Consider the following 18,748-nt stretch of genomic DNA (forward strand, 5'->3'; position numbering starts at 1 on the left):
GTCGACTTCGTGGGCTTTGAAGGCGAAGGCGTCGATAAAGGACTTGTGTGACGCTGCTACTTGGTCCTCAGTTCATACGTTTTCTAGACATTATGAAGTAAATGTGTCTGTCCCTCAATTTGGGGATCAAGTATTACATGGTGTGATGGATAATTAAAAGAATTATAACTTGACTGGGCCCTCCCGTGTATCTAGCTTTGGTATTCCCAATGTGATGGCTGCCATGGGATCGTAGAAGAAAACATCGGATTATACTTACCGATAATTCCTTTTCTTCCTAGAGACCATGGCAGCCATTATTTGCCCTCCCTTATGTTCTTTTTTCCCAGAGAGGAAGGAGACACTCGAAAAGACACCAGGAGAGGGGAGGAGCAGGGATATATACCCAAGAGGGAGGAGCCTGGGAAAAAAGTAACCTGTCTAACTCAAGGAATGGGACGATATCCCAATGTGATGGCTGCCATGGTCTCTAGGAAGAAAAGGAATTATCGGTAAGTATAATCCGATGTTTTTGAATGAACTATTTGCATCTTTTAAATGAAATGACGTGACACCAGTGTTGGCTATGTTGTGTATCGCCACGGAGACCCTGACCAGCTGTGAGATTGGAGGCCGCATGATCAGTGTCCGCAGTATGTTGGTGCTGTCGCTATGTAGGTCAGATAGAATGACGTTTGTTTCCTAAGCTGGTGACCGGGGCAAGTTGCAGTCTGCAATTATCACTTCCAATAGATGCAGTGTAATTGATGGCCCTTAATGAGCATTTCCCCGTCCTGTGGTAATTAATGAATTTGTCTCTTCCCAGAACCGTAGTTCTTTTTATTTGACTAGTATATTGGAGAATGTGGATTCGATCTGTTGGCCTGCATGCTTCGTTCTCCCTCCCCAAATAAAGGAAACAAAAGAGTCGTTTGTCTGACCTAGTATGGATCAGGTGCTGGCGTCACTAAACCCTCCTGCATATCTGAGACACCATGCAGATCTCCTCCTCCTCCTCTGACTGAGCAATGGCCGTTTTGTAACTCTGCTTCCTTGATGATGATGAGATTTTGCACCTAATACCGCGAAGGCTTTCTGTATAAATAAATGTAGCTAAGGAGTCATTTCTGCATGTGTACGCTTCCCATTTCCAGATCGGTCGCTGGGGAAAACAAAGTCTCCTTAATTGCGGATCCATTTGACCTGGTATTGAAACGGTTTAACCCTTGCTGCTGCGCCTCTCCAGCAGCAGCAAGTACATGTATGTCTGTGTGTTCTTTCATCCTTTATAGCTTTTCCTCTAAAGCCTTGTAGCAGAGAATTGGTTCCTGCCAGGAATTGCTGCCATGACATCGGAAGGATTTTTGACCAAGGTCTCTTAGCTCAGTGTCACACCAGCCTTGCTTATGTATAAATCCGTTAGGAGGGTACTTGGTTGCATAGTGCAGGCATCTCTCCTCCCCCCCTCCCCCCCCCATACCTCTGAAATGTAAGCAGTGTTCACACTATTTTTCTTTTGGTTATGTGTTTCAACGACTGTTTTCGCTGTGAGCTACTTGAAAGGCAAACCAGGAATGGTCTGTTTGTCGGCTATAGGTAAAACAGGTAGAAAATGTCACTTTTTTTAAGCGTTACATTTATTTTATTTTTCTCTACCGTTGGCTATGACTTGTGTACGAGCTTTTTCTCCCAAACGGAAGCATGAAATAGTGTGGGCACCGCATTCCTTTCACAGATGAACCTCTTATATCTTTCCAAGGGCATTTTAGAAATCCAGTTAAAGGAAATTTCCACTCAAATTTGTATTTTGAAGCGTTCCTTTCGACCTGATAATTAGATGGTTTGCAAACGTCATTCATTTTTCCACTCTCATTTTTCAAAAATGGACCAGCTTCCCCGCCATAATAACGTTAAACAGTTTTGCAGGTAGCGATGGAATAATTCCTGCGCTGCCTGACAAGTTCTAGAGTAGGAACTTGCAAAGGAATAGTGGACACGGAGCTTCTGGACTGGGTCAGGATTTACATTTCAGCTGCAATCTCCGGATCTGAAGCCGATAGGTTAGAAGCAACTTGAGCCCTTTGGTTTTTTTTTTTTTCGATTTAAACAACCGTCAATTAGTTTGCAGGTCATCTTTTTATCAGTTTGGAAGCTACACATTTTTCAAAACACACATTTGTGTGGAGATTCCTTTTAATTTCATTATATATTGCTAAAGTGTTCTTGAGCTGAACTTTAAAAGGGGTTGATCAAACCAATGTACAACGGATGCAAAAATCCACCCCCACCCCCCCAAAACAAAAATTTGTAATTTATTTTTTGTTACCGAACAATGTTCGTACTAGAGCATACAGATTGTCCGTGCAAAACACTCAGGAGATAGAGGTGTACCCTGCTACTGTGGATTTCTGCATCCTCTTGTTTCGTGATCTTTGGTCTAGTGCATTGTGGACAACCATCCTTCCTTGAACATACAATTTGCCGGAGTAGAAACCTTTATTTCACCAACACATTCAAGGCTGCTGAAAGCCGGTGATTCCCATTGTGCATTTAGGCGGCCCCCCTCTGCTCACCAATATTGTAGACGGGAATGACTATTCCATCAACTTTCTTCCAACCTCCCGGGGCATCGTGCAATGGTTCCGTTGCAACTCTAGGGTGCATTAGTAATTGTCATCTGAATGGCTTGTGTGACACTGTAGCTATATGAAAGGATGTGTCTTGCTCACCTGGTCAAACACCCGTTCCTCACTGCACTTTTGCCAATTCAATTCATTTTTAGATGTAACCTCGAGTATGGTGAAAGACCCACCGGACGTCTTGGAGAGGCAAAAATGCCTTGACGCTCTGGCTGCCCTACGCCACGCTAAGTGGTTCCAGGTTCGCAAAATCATTTTTACTTTTTCTTCTTGTAGCCTTATGAGAGAATAGCACGATCAATGTATAATTTGTCCGCTTGTCCGTGGTGACGTTAATCTTTAAATTTTAAATGACCAGAAAAAAATGTGAACGGAAAATTCCTAATTGTTTACTACATACATCCTGCTGTTTTTATTGCTACTTTTTTTTGTTTGTTTTAGGTTTTCTGTTTTCATTTTGCTTCATTTTATGATTGTGGTTTTTTCTTTTTTTTTTTCTGGTCATCGAGTAGTCCTTAAAGACTAACTCGCTGGTTTTTTTTACAGTGTCCCCATCGTAAAAGGTGTTGTAAACCTGTAATATTTCCATAAGGCTGCATAGTATCTTTGCTTAACAATTGGAATACATGTTAACTGCTTCCTGTTTTAGCTTTTAAAAGGACCTTCTGTTATATTGCCAGTGTAGGAAGTGAAAGGTACCAAGGACCTATTTGGTTATGTGACTTTTTCTCAATGACAAAGTAACAGCACAACACCAAACAGATTCTGGCCGCCTTTCAGTCCCTACCTTTTGGGGAGGGGGGTTGTTTTTTCTTTTGTTTGTTTTTTTGTTTATGGTTTTTATTTTTATATTATTTGCTTAGAGCTTTGTTCTTTTCTATTGTGCTTTTGATTAAATCCTTTTGTGTCTACAAGGCTTAGAAGTCAAAGTTTACAGGAAATCACGAAGTCTAGTTTGTGCAACTTGACCGTTCTGTTTTGAGTATTGATAAGTCTAAAATACCAGCGACATTGGAAGCTCACGCATTGCGCTTCCAGTCAACCCGGTATTTTAGTCTCCTCGTGTTTTTTACTTGTGTAAGTAACTTTCTTTTATTCTCGCACACAAGGCTAGAGCCAATGGGTTACAATCCTGCGTAATTATCATCCGCATCCTGCGTGACTTGTGCCAACGTGTGCCCACGTGGTCTGATTTCCCAAGTTGGGTATGTATATTGTTATTGTGATTTGCCTTATATTATGGTTGATTTACGTATCTGAAGAGACAGGAAATGGCAATGCTGGTTAGGTAAGCAATCCTGTCTTAAAGGAGAAGTACACGTCTTCTATATAAATCGTATATATGGCTGTTCTTAATCATCTGTGTGATAAATGCTTGCGCATAATTCCAGTTTTTTTCTTCCAATTTAAATATATATTTTTTAAATCCGCAGCCCAGGGGTTCTCAAACTCTGTCCTCAGTGGCACATTGTGGGTGCTAAGCACCCGTGATGTATTGCATCCGATACTGAGTGGGGTCTGGCAGGTGGGGAGCAGTTTGCAGTGGGTAAAATGCAAAAATCCTATTCAAAACACTGGGCAGACGCGGATTGGTTGAGCGCTCTGTCAGCCAATCCGCAGCAGCCCCGTCTTTTGAATATGGTTTTTCAATTCTGCAATATGAAAAATCTTACATGTGATCTACATGCGATTTATCACATAAATCTGTATTTATATTTATCACATCTACTGCATGCGATTTATCACATGTAAAGAAAATGGACACGTTAAGTGCATAATTTTAGTGAGCTCTCTGGGTTCTTAGGACAAGTCTACCTAATGTCTGGGGTCTTTAAGGGTTGATTTGGTGGTACTTTATCTCCGTCCACTTTATCTCTAAGGTTTAAGTACATGGATCCTACGGTCTTCCTGTAGCCACAGATGAAGCAAAGTTCTACTGTACTCCAGCCGCGAGGAAGAGACTGGGGCCAGCGGCTGGTCAGAGCTAGTAGATTAGATTCCAACAGCGCGCTGGTTGGCGTGCCTGCAATGGTCAGATGCATCAGTGACAGGGAATACACATCATAGCGTGGGTGCCTCTCATGCAACTGTGCCAGGCTAGTGGTTGAAATGCAATAAACTGCATCTTGCAGACTGTTATGTAAGGCCCTTAATGTTTGTAAGTACAGGTGTTTGCCTAAATTATATAGTTTTATCTCTCAGAATATAGCTTCATGCAGCACTGGTTCTCTTAGCTAATATTCAGTAGATTGATTTAAATAGAACAAATGGCTTCGTAGGTTCAACATCCAATGCACTAAAAGTAGTAGTCAAAAGTATTACTTATTAGTACACATTCTAACCGTATATACTGTATTATAGTTGTACATTTTGTACCAATGGTTCCCAGATAACACCGGTATGTCATGTTATGTGGATTGCTTTCATCTTGCACAGGTTAATCTTGTATTGCTGGGTTAGTAATTCTCCCACCTGCACAAGACATGACCAGGCAGCGGTGCTCGAGGGCTGCAGTTCAGAACTTACTTGTGAGAGCTCATTACACAGTGAAACGGTCAACATGCCATAAAAAGTGTCCTGTCCTTATGTGCAGTTGTAAGAGTAATACTGTAGATGGCTCTCAGGTGTCTGTTATTATCACAGTAATACACTCCTACATGAGTTTACTGGAGTGCGTGTGTTCTGTCCATAACTCTGCACAATGAATCCAAAACATTTTTTGGTTACTGTCTTTTCAAGGCCATGGAACTGTTGGTAGAGAAGGCAATAAGCAGCTCTTCTGGCCCTCAGAGCCCCGGGGATGCTTTGAGGAGAGTCTTTGAGTGCATTTCATCTGGAATCATCCTAAAGGGTAAGTGTAAACCTGTTCGGTCATTACTAGGTATTGCCCATTTCTTTGGGATTGAGCAGGACATTTGTAGTGGAAGCCGTGTTTGCTGATGAATAGTTTTTTTTTTAAAAGTAATGTCACACGTGTTAAGCCTGGTACACATTAGGCCAATACCGGCACGATTTACCTGATCAGGATGATAGATTGTGTATATCACCTAATGTGTACACCCAATTGCGTGCTCCTGTGCTTCACATGTAGCCTTTTCTGGTCTGCTGTGCCGCGCGGCCAAGCAGAAGTAGTTGAATGCGATTCGGTGCAGTGCAATGAAGAATGGAAGGAGGTATCGCTCTGTCGTCCATGTCATTGGGCTAGTGTGTATCGCCGATTGGTTTGGCAGATGTCTCCGTCAAAATTCAGTGTATATGAAAAATAGATAAAACTGCAATGGGTCAGAGAAAGTAATTCACTAAAGGGTTATCTCAGTGACTCTAGATACCCCTTTAGTGAATTACTTTCTCTGACCCATTGCATTTTTATCTATTTTTCATATACACTGAATTTTGACGGAGACATCTGCCAAACCAATTTGTGACAACAAATCCAGCGCCAACAAGTTTGTTCTTCTGCCAAGTCTAACCAGCAGGGACGTCGTTTGTGGTCTCTTCCAACTTGTGGCTGCAAAGATTGACTACGTCTTGGGACTATTTCACCCTTTGTCTTTTTTAGTGTGTATCGCCAATCGGGGTTGTTACAGTGCAAAAGGAAATCGCTAGTCAGCCTAATGTGTACTGTTTTTCTTGGTGGTTTCCCGGGCCTATTAACTTCTTATATCTATAGATTAACCATAATGTACAAATCTTTTAAAGCCTTTGGCTACATCCACCAAAAGTGGTGATAAATTCTAAGAAAAGGAGGTTTCTGGGTAGTACGCTTTGGTTCAGGTCACTTCTGGAGAACCCAATCTCTGCAAGTTGGTGGTTGTACCTAGACACCATCATATCTATGTCAGGTAGGCCCCAGCAACAGACCAGTTACTAGAAAACGTGTGGATGTTAAGTCCACTCACCGAAATGGACTGCAATAGCTAGAAAGTGACTGTCCGGGAGAGAATGCTGCTGAACTTCATGGCGCCTTGACTGCAAGCGCCGTCCTGAGTTGTAGGACCTTGATGGATAGTTGGCCAACCTCTGCCCCTGGAACAATACATGGCGAGCCACCACCCACGACTACTGAAGCCTGGCGTAGGTGGTGGACAGTACCCACTCCTGGAACCAAAAGTGAGCGGCCATTGTCCAGGTGGGACTATTGCAGAAAACTCAAGAGTTAGTGACGAACCTCCTCTGAGGAAATGAACATCTGTGCCCTGAGATGCACATAGGACTTATTCCACTGTGGTTGAATTTTCAGTTGAAGAGTGCGGAAGTGAAACTGGGCATACTCCACCAAGTAGAATGTGGAGACCAAAAAATCCAGGATTTGCCTGCAGGAGTGGATCAACAGCAGACAATGACCGGAGAGTTTATAAATCTTGGATTGCAGGGCTTGAATCTGGTCTGCTTGAAGGGAGACTCCATGAATTCATGAGGTGCCGTGGGCAATGCCTGAAATCGGTGGTGATCTGGACCACCCTGCAAATCTGAATAAGTGCTGGTGGCTGACTTTAGAGGGTATGTGTAAATAGCCTGGATGTCCCAAGCTGTCATAAAATCCCCGGTTTCCATGGCCCAAGATGCAGTCTCATTGTCAAATCTGGGGATCTGCAGATTCCTCTTCAGCACCTGCAGATTAAAGATAGGTTGGGAAAAGCCGACAATGAAGAGGTTGGCGTCTAAACCTGTAACTTTTAGAGAATGGGGATGATGACCTTGAAGTTAAGAAAGGAGCGAACGGATTCCCAAGAAAGCTTGTGTTTCTCCTTCATCCACTGGAGTAACAGTGGGGAATAGAAGGGTGACCGCTGGGAGCATGGGCACTTGAAATTAAATTGAGTGTGTGGGCTGACTCCTCCCTTTTTACTTTCCCTCCCAGGCAGTCTTAGATTGTGCCCTGCGGGAGCTGGTCCCGCTTTGGGCTTTCTCCTTAGGGCAAGGTATTAGATGAGATTTAAGCAGGACCAGAGGTCTCTTCCAAAGCGTCAGTGTATCCCTGAGAAAACTATGCCTCTGCTCTGTGTATGTGTCCTTTTCCAAACATCAGTGAAAAGCAAAAGTCTTCCTTCATCGTGTCAATAACCGCCTCCCCATGGAGGTTCGAGCTCACCATCTTAATATTCCCCACTTGAGGCATTAGCTCATCTGTGTTCTAAAACGGAGGCATCCTTTAGCCTCTCTGCCCAGTGGCTACTAGCCATGGCCACTTAAACCTATATGAAGCCAGGGAGTGTACAAGCATCTGCATTATCATGGCCTAGATTAAGCTATCCAGCTGCCCATACATTGGATCTTGAAGGGAAGCGGTATTCGGAATAGGGACAGTAGTATCTAACAGGTCAGACAATGTGGGCAGCAACTGGAGGAGAAAACTGCTATCTTGCCCAAGTTGCAGGAGGTAGCAGATTTAAACAATTTGCCTAGATACCTGTAAGCACCTATTAGGGGTTAGTCCATGCCTCAGAAAGGATTCTTTGAATAATCACAGAAGTGGTCATACTCTCTTCTGACTCTTACCTGGGTGCTTGATATGGAGTTTCAAAGAGTTGGGGTGGATCGTCACAAGCAAAGGAATGACAGTAAAGTAACAATTATAAGGATATAATGATTTAAGCAATCAATAAGGATACCAACATACAACCAGTGTGACTTTTCAGTGGTACTAGGTTGGTGGTGCTCCCAAAGGTTCAGCAGTGAAGCTGATAGAGAGTAGGGTGTCCAGAGAAAGACAAAGGAAGAACAAAACTAGGTTTTTGGGGCACTCTTCTTCGAATTATAATGTGTGAGGTAGTAAGATGATTGGCATAAAAAATAACTTATTAGAATTCACTTAAAAAAGGTTGGCGTCAAAAATAAATGAATGAAACATATCAAGTGAATACAATTTTACAATGGTGCATCACAGTATAAGTATACAATATAGTGTCACATAGACTAGGCAAAAATGTTTAACACCGAGGGGACCACCCCCTGTAAGGTTGAAAAAATGTGTTCAACCCGTGAGAATTCCCTTAATGGGGTAAATGCTGAGGAGGTACACGGAAATGGTACTTCTAAACTAGTCAGTAGACTGAGTTATGAAAAAATTATAAATAAAGGACAGAAAAAATGGATGGACAGAAAAAATATATAGAATTACTAGAGTTAATTCAGAACAGGAGAAAATGGTCATTGGTGTCGTGCCTGATATTCGGGGTGTTCCGTTGTTCATACGACACCAGATCTTCCCTATCAGTCGCCCGATTAGGTACTGATCTGGCCAGACACTGTTTAGCTACTGAGATCGGACGAGATCAGGCGGCCCAGTGGTGTATGGTCGTATACTTAGTGTATTGGATGTAACGACACAGGACTGACATTTGGGACCATAAATTGCTTCTGCTTTCCAGAGACACAGAGTGACCACGGCCTGATACTCAAGGTATTGCAGGACGGGTCAAGTATGCCAAGGGATGAGAGAGCAACGATATAGAAGAGTACAGAGCACTGAATTTATTGCAGTGACCAGACCCTTCTACTACCCTCCATCATATAGAATAAATTGGATGGAGGTTGAGAGTAATAGTCTGGTTGTGCTCAATTCAATAAAAGGAGATAAAGAAATGAGAAAATATCCAAAGAGAAAGTTGGTATGTGCCCCCTATCCGATTTGTCAACTGGTGAGAATGATGGATTGACACTTAACACCAGATTCGATCCGGGGGTTGTGTGGTACAGTTCTGTGGGGTACGTGTCACAGAGGGAAAACAATGATGGTTATTGGTCCCAAGGTGGTCACAAGAGGGTACAGAGCCACCTATGGAGGTTGAAAAAACAGGCAAACATAAATGCTATTAAATATATTGGGCCACAAATTATGTGGTTATGCGGATCAGACAGACCTGGAAAACAATTACAGGGTTGAGAGACCGTACAATAAAAATCACTCGATGTATATTTGAAGCGCACATATATTGGATGAAAAGCACTAGATGTATGGGATTGCGATTTGCACAGTAGAGTTGGGGTGACAAGCAAAAACAGACTGTCACTGACACAGTGTACTGGGAATGAACACACTATAACTAATTGAAGCCAATCCTGTATGCATCTGCCTGATTGGATATCCAATCAGTGGGGTTCACGTTGAGGCGTCAATTTTAAACTACACAAATAAAGAAGTTTGCAACGTAAATCAGGTTACAGTAATAGATCCAGAAACATGGCAAGCCAGCAGTGTATTAGGCAGGGGCAAATGTTAACGATAGTGCATTTAAGACAAACCCTCACATGCAGATATATGCAGACACAGGTGGTACAGGTTAATATCACAATAAATCATTCAAGATAATCTGTTCGCAGTGATATGTGCACACAGAGCAAATAGGTTGTAAAATGGATAATTCATGTGTGGTTCTCTGCGGCGGATATAATGTACGCTACTCCTTTAGAGGGTAATCCTCCCTTGTGCCCCAGTTTTTTAATAAATGATTGGTGGAGAGGAGATACAGGGGTCCGTTTTAAAGAGAGGAGCAGTCTAATACATGAATAGAGCTTACTAATTACTAAAGCAGTCTAATAAGTAAGCAAAAGAAAGTAAAGCTGTAGGTGGGAGATCCCACAGAAATTAGATAGGGTAGGGTGCCGTGTGGGGTGCCGGTACCTGGCGGGTGATAACCCGCTGATGTCGAGGACTCAGTCTGGGTGGGTCCCTGAGTCAGGCTGCGTCTGCCAAGAATTACAGCGTGAATGGCTGTGTAGAGGTGGCCGGGTGATCCGCCCGTGGCTTGCGGCGGATAGACAGGCTCCGGGTGTGGAGTGACGTCAGGGGGTGGTCCTAGGTGCGTCAGTGGACACGTGTTTCGCCGTAGAGGCTTGTTCACCGTGACTGAATTCTAATAAAAGTTATTTTTTATGCCAATCATCTTACTACCTCACACATTATGCTTGATATGGAGGCCTGCTTAGAAACCTTGCTTAAAATTGCAGATTTAGGAGTGCCTCTACAGTCAATGTGATAGGGATTCTACTGGCACAGAGAAGCCGTCCATGGCTGAGGGCACTAACACCGTAGCTTCTGATTCTGAGGTCATGTCACAACCAGACATGGAGTACAACTGCGCTGCCTGGAAGGCCTACTCCCTCTGTTGAGCATCTGGTGGAAGGATGCTGATGACTGCACCAACTCTTGTACTAAGAGGAGAAAACAGAATGGGATGGCAGATAACCACTTGGCCCATCTAGTCTGCCCCGTTTCTATTTTTTTATGTGGACAGAAGTGCTTCTATGCGGAAGTCAGATTCTCTGTTAGTCCAGTATGGATGATGCTCAGCAGGGCTGGAGAGTTGGATTCGTGTTCCGATTAGACAAGCTTACCTGGCCGTATCTAAAGTTCCCCCTGTGGTGAAAGCTTACTCCCCTCGCTCATTGGTGGATGTACGTCCAAGGCACTAATACGAGAAACAGGTGTAAATATAATTTATTTACAAAACTTCTTTTAAACTTGAGAAACAATAAGATTTGTGTCCCGAGCTACATTTTTAATTAATCATACACTAAATATAAAAGGTCACCTACAATTTACCTTTTTTTTTCACATTCAATTTTTATTGTAAGATTTCGTCTGAAAGACATTTTGTATGGGGGGGGGAGGGGTACAGAAAGGGGGAAGGGGGGGGGGGGGAAACAAAGGCACAGTAGAGATACAGAGAGCAATCGCATCAAATTGCCTAGCTAATAACAGTCAAATTTGAACAAGTAGACATCTCTGATCTAGAAAAGCAAAGGCATACCAGTGTTTACATCAATCTGTGGACCATCTGACTCTAGAGGCATACGGGGGTACAATATGTACTGTAGGGCTAAGGCTTAGAGCCGACCGTGGGCAAAGGTATAGTTGTGCTTTAGTCCTCAGAGGAGGGATTGCTTAACAGGTTAGTGGTACCCACCCTGTCACAGTAAAGGGACCATCCCCACCATTTCATCAGAATAGAGTTTGCTGCAGAGGAGTATTTCGCACCAGCGGTTTCAAAGGTATAGTGTTTGTGGATTTTTTTACGAATGGAGTCTATTGTCGGTATGACCTCTGACCTCCACTGTTTGGCGATCATGGCTTTGGTGGCTATGAGCACATGTCCAATTAAGTATCTGTCCGCGGCAGAGAAACAGGGTGGGATAATGTGAAGCAGTGCCAGAGCTGGGTTTGCGGCAATGGGGCGGGAGAGTATAAACCCTATCAGGAGAAACACCTCCTCCCAGAGAGGCCGCAGAGCCGGGCACTTCCAGAATACATGGATAATGTCTCCAACCGAGCCGCATTTCCTCCAACAGAGGTTTGTGGTGGTCGGCCATATCCTATGTAGCCTCTCCGGGGTGAAGTATGCCCTGTGGATGAGTTTAAAGAACATTTCAGAGTGGTGTAGGCAGCGCGATATCTTAAAGCACGACCTGTGAACATCGCCCCAGTCCTCCTCTGAAAGAGAGATTTGTAAGTCTCTTTCCCACTGTATTTGGGCAAGTGATTTATTCCCCTCTGGTCCTGGGGCGAGCTGGGCGTACCATTTAGAGATTCCTCCTTTGTGGGACGGGGCACTCACTAAGTTTTTAAGATATGTAGGGAGGAGAGGGGGCTGGGCCGATGCCGGCAGGTGTGTCTGGAGCCAGTTTCTTATTTGTAAATATATAAAAAAGTCCTGCTTTGGGATGTTGTAAGTGTTCTGGATATCAGCGAATGAGCTGAGGTGTCCCCCTTTATAGAGATCGCCCACTGAGGATATACCCTGAGCCACCCATCTGCTCAGCTGCGGTATAGGGATTAGGGACTTAAGGGTTTTAAGTGACAGGTGAGGAGCCGGTAGGGTTGCCCCGTCTGTGGAGTCCACTACTTTATGCCAGGCTTCCAGTGTTACCTGGATAGATTTACACTTTGCAGCAAGTTTACGCGATATCGTAGGGGGTAGCCATAGTAATTCCGTTAGAGGGATGGAATGGGGGTAGGAGCTTTCCAGGGCTACCCAAGGTTTCTGGTCAAGAGGTGACATCCAATCCCTAATTTGGTTTAGGATGCAGGAAGCGTGATAGCGCTCTAAGTCAGGAAATGCCACACCTCCCTCTGATTTGGGTTTTATTAGGGTTTTCTTTGCTATCTTAGGCTTAGCCCCCCTCCAGACATATCTAGTCACCAGCCGATTGAACCTTTGAAGGACGGACTTCGGGGGAAATCTTGGGATGGACCTGAAGAGGTACATTAGCTTTGGGAGGAGAACCATTTTGGCAGCCGCAATTCTCCCCAGCCAAGAGACCTCGTGTAGCATCCATTCTTTAGTTAAATCTGTGAATGCCTTTAGCAAGGGGTTGTAATTGCATTCAATGATACGTTTACCAGGGGCCAATTGAATTCCTAAGTATTTTAAAGAGCAGGGCTGCCAGGAGTAGTTATAGTTTTCTTTCAGCTGGGAGACCAGGTCTGGAGGGAGGCCCAGCGGCAGGGCCTCCGTTTTACTGGTGTTGAGCTTATAGTAGGAGACTTCGGCATATTCCTGTAGGACTCTATGCAGGGTGGGAAGAGAGTTTATGGGGTCTATGATACATAACAGAACATCGTCTGCAAATAAGCTTATCTTATGGGAAAGATTGCCGATTCTAGGGCCTAGAATGGAGTCCTCACATCTAATGCGTTCAGCTAGTGGCTCAATTGCGAGGGCGAATATTAAAGGGTAGAGGGGACACCCTTGGCGAGTGCCATTGGTGATTTGGAAGCTCCTCGATGTGCAGCCATTGGTGAATACTTTGGCGGAGGGTTGCGAGTAAAGGGCCAATATGGAGTCTAATATGCGGCCCTGGAAGCCAAACCTCTCCAGGGTCGTTTGCATAAAGCCCCAGTGGAGCCTATCAAATGCCTTCTCGGCGTCTAGTGACAGGACCAGTAGGGGGGTCTGTTCTGCCGTGCAGTGATCAATAATATCTATCACCCTGCGGGTGTTATCTGGGGCCTGTCTGTTTAGGACAAAACCGACCTGATCGTTCTTAATGAAGGAGGGGAGGAGAGGGCTTATCCGATTTGCAACGAGTTTGGCATAGAGCTTTAAGTCCGAATTAAGCAGGGCAATGGGCCTATAGTTTTGGGCCGAGGCAGGAGATTTACCTGGTTTGGGTATGGTGACTATACGGGATTCAAGCATTTCTGAGGGGAAATGCTTAGTTTCCGAGGCCTCGTTAAAAACTTCGACAAGTATAGGGGATAGTTGGGATTTAAATGTTTTATAGAAATTTGATGGGAAGCCATCAGGTCCAGGTGCCTTGTCTCTTGGGAGGGAGTCAATGGCGCACTGAACCTCCTCCGAGGTCCAGGGGGCATTCAGGGACGACTGGGCCTCTGGTGACAGGGAAGGCAGGGAGACTCTGTCAAGGAAATTTTCTATTTCCCCTGCCTCAGGCTGGGGGGTGGAGGGATCTCCCTGTAGGTTGTAGAGCTTAGAGTAGTATGTCGCAAAGACATTGGCTATCTCGTCCGGGTCATAAATTTTCGTACCATGTTCTGAGTATAACATGTGGATCTTTTCTTTGGCTCTCCTACCCCTTAGCTTCCTAGCCAATAGCCTACCCGCCCTGTCACCGAGAATGTTACAATTTACCTTTTTATGATGTAAGTTGTTAGTCATTGCATAACTTGTACTGAACATAACTCTTGAGGTTCAAGTCACACGGAGATCACGCGACTTGTATCTGTAGGAGACCTTTTTTATTATTATTTTTGTTAAATAACGTCTTGCAAATATGAATAGGACGCACAAGCAGCTTCTGATTGAAATGTTATGTCTGCCTTCTGCCGGGCGGGTTGACAGACATGGGTAACATGGGGTCTCCCCTTATGTGAGGAGATAGAGGTAGCAGCCTTTCCAATTTGTGCAGAAGTCAAACTATGTATCCAACACCTTGACTGCGCTCTTTACCCCTTGATTTAAGTATCCCCTAATTTGGTGAGAGAACGATGTAGCACGTTACGAAGTTTGTCCCAACTTTGGTAAATCAACATGAATGACCTCTAACGGAGTTTGGTTCCCTTCTTCCTGTCTTCCAGGTGGCCCAGGCTTACTTGACCCCTGTGAAAAAGATCCGTATGACACTTTAGCTACTATGACGAATCAGCAACGAGAGGATATTACTTCCAGTGCACAGGTAACAATTCTCTACTTGCAAGTGCGTCACCGCTATGTGTTCTTGGATGTGGCTCTGTCTTATTTATAATGGGTGCAGTGTGTGCACACTGAGTACATGGGACACACGCGCTGCACTTGTTTCTTGACTACTTACTTTCGTAGTCCTGCGCTGACTGCGGCATCAGTTCTCTAGAGATCACCTGGAAAATGGAGCTGTGGCCATTCTTTTGTATGTTTTGCACATGCGCAGTACAGATATCCTGGGGAAATGGCACAGCGGCCATATGTCTGCAGAGGGGAGGAGCCAGCACAAGGTCCCGCCTCCTCTCTTAAAACGCCCCAGCCCTCTCTTATGTATATAAATCTCCCAGTCTTTTAAATGTCTTTGCATTTTGATCCCCACCTGAATCTGACTTTCCTACTTTCCCTTCCTCCCGGACAGTTTGCACTCAGGCTGCTCGCGTTCCGACAAATACATAAGGTCCTCGGCATGGATCCACTGTCTCAGATGAACCAGCGCTTTAACATTCACAACAACCGCAAGAGAAGGCGAGACAGCGACGGCGTGGACAGCTTCGAAGCCGAAGGAAAGAAGGATAAAAAGGATTACGACAACTTCTAAAAGAACACGAACGATACAGACTCTGGCACTCTACCCCCTGAGAAATACATTTCCACTGACAGAGGCCTTTCATCCCGTCTGCTGCAGGGTTACGTGTCCTGATCCAACCTATGGTGTCTTGTGGTTACCCTGCTCCAGACCCGATGCGTCGTCTCTGTAGTTGTTAATAGGTTTAAATATTTGTATAGTTGATTTCAAGTTAGAAGCGACTTGCGTTGGTAGTACTATTCCATTGGGAAACACCAGGAGGTGCAGCTTTTGTGGATAGATGTGCAGTATATATAGGGTACATATAAAGCACTGGACCCTACCACCAGTGACGTGTCTCCTTTTACCTAATAGTTGTAGTATTTAATTTTCCAGCTGTGTCTTTTAGTTTTGTGTTGAGTTGTATTTAAAGAGGAAAAAAAAAAAAAAGATTGCGGCAGGGGAAAAGCGAGGGCTGCATTTAGTTGTGCGTTTTATTACTAAATATGGCGTATGCCGCACTAATTCTTCTGTTCCTAAGTTTTTATTTCTGTAAATTGATACACATTGATGTGATGTGTGAAGACTTTTTTTTTTTTTTTTTGCATTTTTATTTTCCGTTTTGAGCACTCAGAAGCAAGTGTCTCCGGATATCTTGTGGCACCGGTCGCAACATAAGTGTCTCCAGATATCTTGTGGCACCGGTCGCAACATGTTGTATAGTTGTAACGAAGGCAGCTTAATGTTCATTTGTTTGCTTTTAGTTGTGCTGGGGTTGGAATAAAGCGACCGTCTACCTGTCCTTCAGACACGGATACTGCCAGTATTGCATGAATTTCTTTTCATTAGAATAGTTTTGAAGTCACCCGCTAAATTATTTGGGGGTTTCGTGTATAGGAAGGGGTTATGAGGATAAGGTTACTTTTTCCCTCCGACTGGAAGATCGTTCCCTTCCCTGCACTCAAAGCAGGCGGCTATTTTAATGGGCTGGAACATCCGCAATGAAGCCTGGAATTCCATGGAACTAGCGACGGTTTTGATGCGTGGGATGATGACACTTCTTTCTTTGATGAATTGTGTACAGGTGATGGGGGTTCGCCTTTTTTAAACCTTCACCCAGCAATCCCAGTGATCCAGCTAAGGAGAAAGTGAGACGATCGGACTGGTTGGTTAATGAGCGTGGGTTTGTTACTGTGAATCCTGCAAACAAAACAAAAAAATACTTTTAAGGTTATTTTTTAAATTCAAATACAAGCAGAGGGAGTCTCCACATTTAGGGAACATAGTTAATCTTGTAAAACACTACATAAGGACATACCTTACATTGAGGGGGTTGGGAAGATCTTACTAGCAGGCATCAGAAATGTTGCTGTCATTAGTGCTTTCGTTGTACCCTCTTCCAAGTGTGATGTTGATGCTGTGTTCATAGAGCCAGTGTGGTGGTAGCATTTGACATAAGTGGTGCAAAAAACTAGGCCACCTGTTTTCCTGCATGTTCAGGTTTCATTGCAACCGTGTGTTCTGTAGGTGTATAGACCAAGATTGTGCAAATACTAGTAAGATATAGGGGGCAAAGGAATATACCCCTTTCCTGACCATGACAAGATGCTTTTTACATATGAGCCCCTTGTCCCCCTGGCATTGTAATCCTGTGGTGACTGTACAAGGAACAGGTCTTGTCAGAATACATGATTACACAGAATCAACAATTCTGTATTCAGAACTTTCTGGACAGTGGATTCCCATCAGTAGAGCCCAACTCTGACCGTATATCTTCAGTGTAGTTACCATATACATCTCAGACTTCCTATACCTTGTGCAGCTCTCATTTCAACTTCTATTAACCATTACTAGACCTAGAACCTTTGACCCTCCAGCTGTTGTGGGACTCAAAGTTCCAGAGCCGCTGCCAGCCAATTGTGTTGGCAGTTGAGGCGTTAATACCTGCTACTCACATTAGACTTGAGTAATAGGAGGCGCAGAGTCCAGAAACCAGTAAGTCGTACGTTCTTGAGAATGGATCAAATTGACTTCTCTATCTTGATTTATCTATAGGGCAGAATCCACTGCTGCTGTCTTACTTCCTATACGGCAGGGGTGGCCAAAACTGTCCTCAAGATCTGACAACTGTTCATGTATCTCGGGCAACCTGTGGATCTAGAGTAGGAATAACTGCAGCAGGTTTGACAATGTGACAGTTAGTAATGAATACAGCTGTGCACCAGCTAGGTGATTTGGGCAATGTTGTACCATTGGTAGATCTCGAGGAACCGTTTGGCCAGCCCTGGTCTAGATAACAAGGTCTCACACTTTGTTTAGTTCCATTTGAAAAGCAAAAAATGTAAAACAAATTTCACAAGCAAAAGTAAATAATTGTGTGTTTCAAGAGTTAGGTCACAAGTGCAGGAGATTCCCGATGCACATTCCAATGATGTGTAACTTCTGGTAACCGGAAGCCTCATTTGCAGGATGTGTGTTAAGGAGAGTTTGGCCTGGCCTTGGATCATCTCACGTGAATAACGGAGTATAAAGACAGTAATTTTACTATCATTTGCAACATTCTGTTCATGTTACTTGCCACTTAACCCGTCTGTCAGATCTGCAGTGAAATAAACCTGAAGTGGACAATCTTAATCTCCTCCTATATCTTGTGTGCACGTTTGTTCCTGAGAAGATGAACATGGAGAATGTTAACCTGGTTTTAATTTTCCCCTTTATAAATGTGTGATGTAAAATCAGGAATAAATGTGAAATAAATCGGTTATAAGACTTCACATATGTTTCTGAAGATGGTGCTTCCATGTGATTCCGTAGATACTTCAAATATGACCGGTTATGTTTACACTGAATAATCATTTCATTAGGAGTTAGAACCACATTTGATATTAGACCATGGGTAAGCTTTTTTTTTTATTGATTTTTTTAAATTGATGAAAATTGATCTTAACTGATAGTGTTTTAGGGTCTGAACAACACATTTACTGAAAGATCATTTTTCCTATTAACTTGAAGTACTATTGATTTTTATTTTTCAGGAGACTTCAGGGGCCACAGGGCTAACAGTGGGTAGTGAGCGGGAGAGTGACCATTCCAACACAAGAAAGGTTAAAGTTCTCGGCTGCTCCCAGTCAGCCAGGCTCCTCCCCTACTCTACCCCACCTCCAGGTCAAGCTACTCAGTTTATTTGGTGCTGGCAGGAGCTAACATGCACCACAGTCGGGCTGCTTTATGTAGCCTTCTTATTTTTTATTTTATTTTTACACAATGTTCAGTGACATGGGCAGCAGTACTGGGGGTCTCAGAGCGACTACCCCATCACCCGGCTCTGGCAGCCACACACCACTCCCTGGTGCGTGACTGTGGCTGGCCCCGGGCACTTGGGGGACTGCAGCCTTGACTGGGCATCAGAACTTCAAGACTGA

At 44.0% G+C, this 18,748-nt stretch overlaps 1 protein-coding gene and 1 pseudogene across 6 annotated transcripts in view; one reads left to right on the forward strand and one right to left on the reverse strand.

The window, feature by feature from the left end:
* ZFR (zinc finger RNA binding protein) overlaps window positions 1-18,100 on the forward strand; it is a 55,120-nt gene extending 37,020 nt beyond the window's left edge. For 4 of the 6 annotated variants that reach the window (XM_083155048.1, XM_083155054.1, XM_083155061.1 and 1 more), the window contains 5 exons: window positions 2,762-2,859; window positions 3,728-3,823; window positions 5,358-5,469; window positions 14,659-14,756; window positions 15,180-18,100. In XM_083155048.1, coding sequence (XP_083011174.1) covers window positions 2,762-2,859; window positions 3,728-3,823; window positions 5,358-5,469; window positions 14,659-14,756; window positions 15,180-15,359 — 584 coding nt within the window. In that variant the 3' untranslated portion in view covers window positions 15,360-18,100. The other 2 variants (XM_083155081.1, XM_083155075.1) reach the window with 2 other exon arrangements.
* On the reverse strand, window positions 8,807-8,924 carry LOC146040793 (5S ribosomal RNA; annotated as a pseudogene).
* Window positions 18,101-18,748: the final 648 nt, after the last annotated feature.

Source organism: Crinia signifera, chromosome 1 (genome assembly GCF_055691185.1).
Source record: "Crinia signifera chromosome 1, ASM5569118v1, whole genome shotgun sequence".
In the NCBI taxonomy this organism is placed as follows: Eukaryota; Metazoa; Chordata; class Amphibia; order Anura; family Myobatrachidae; genus Crinia; species Crinia signifera.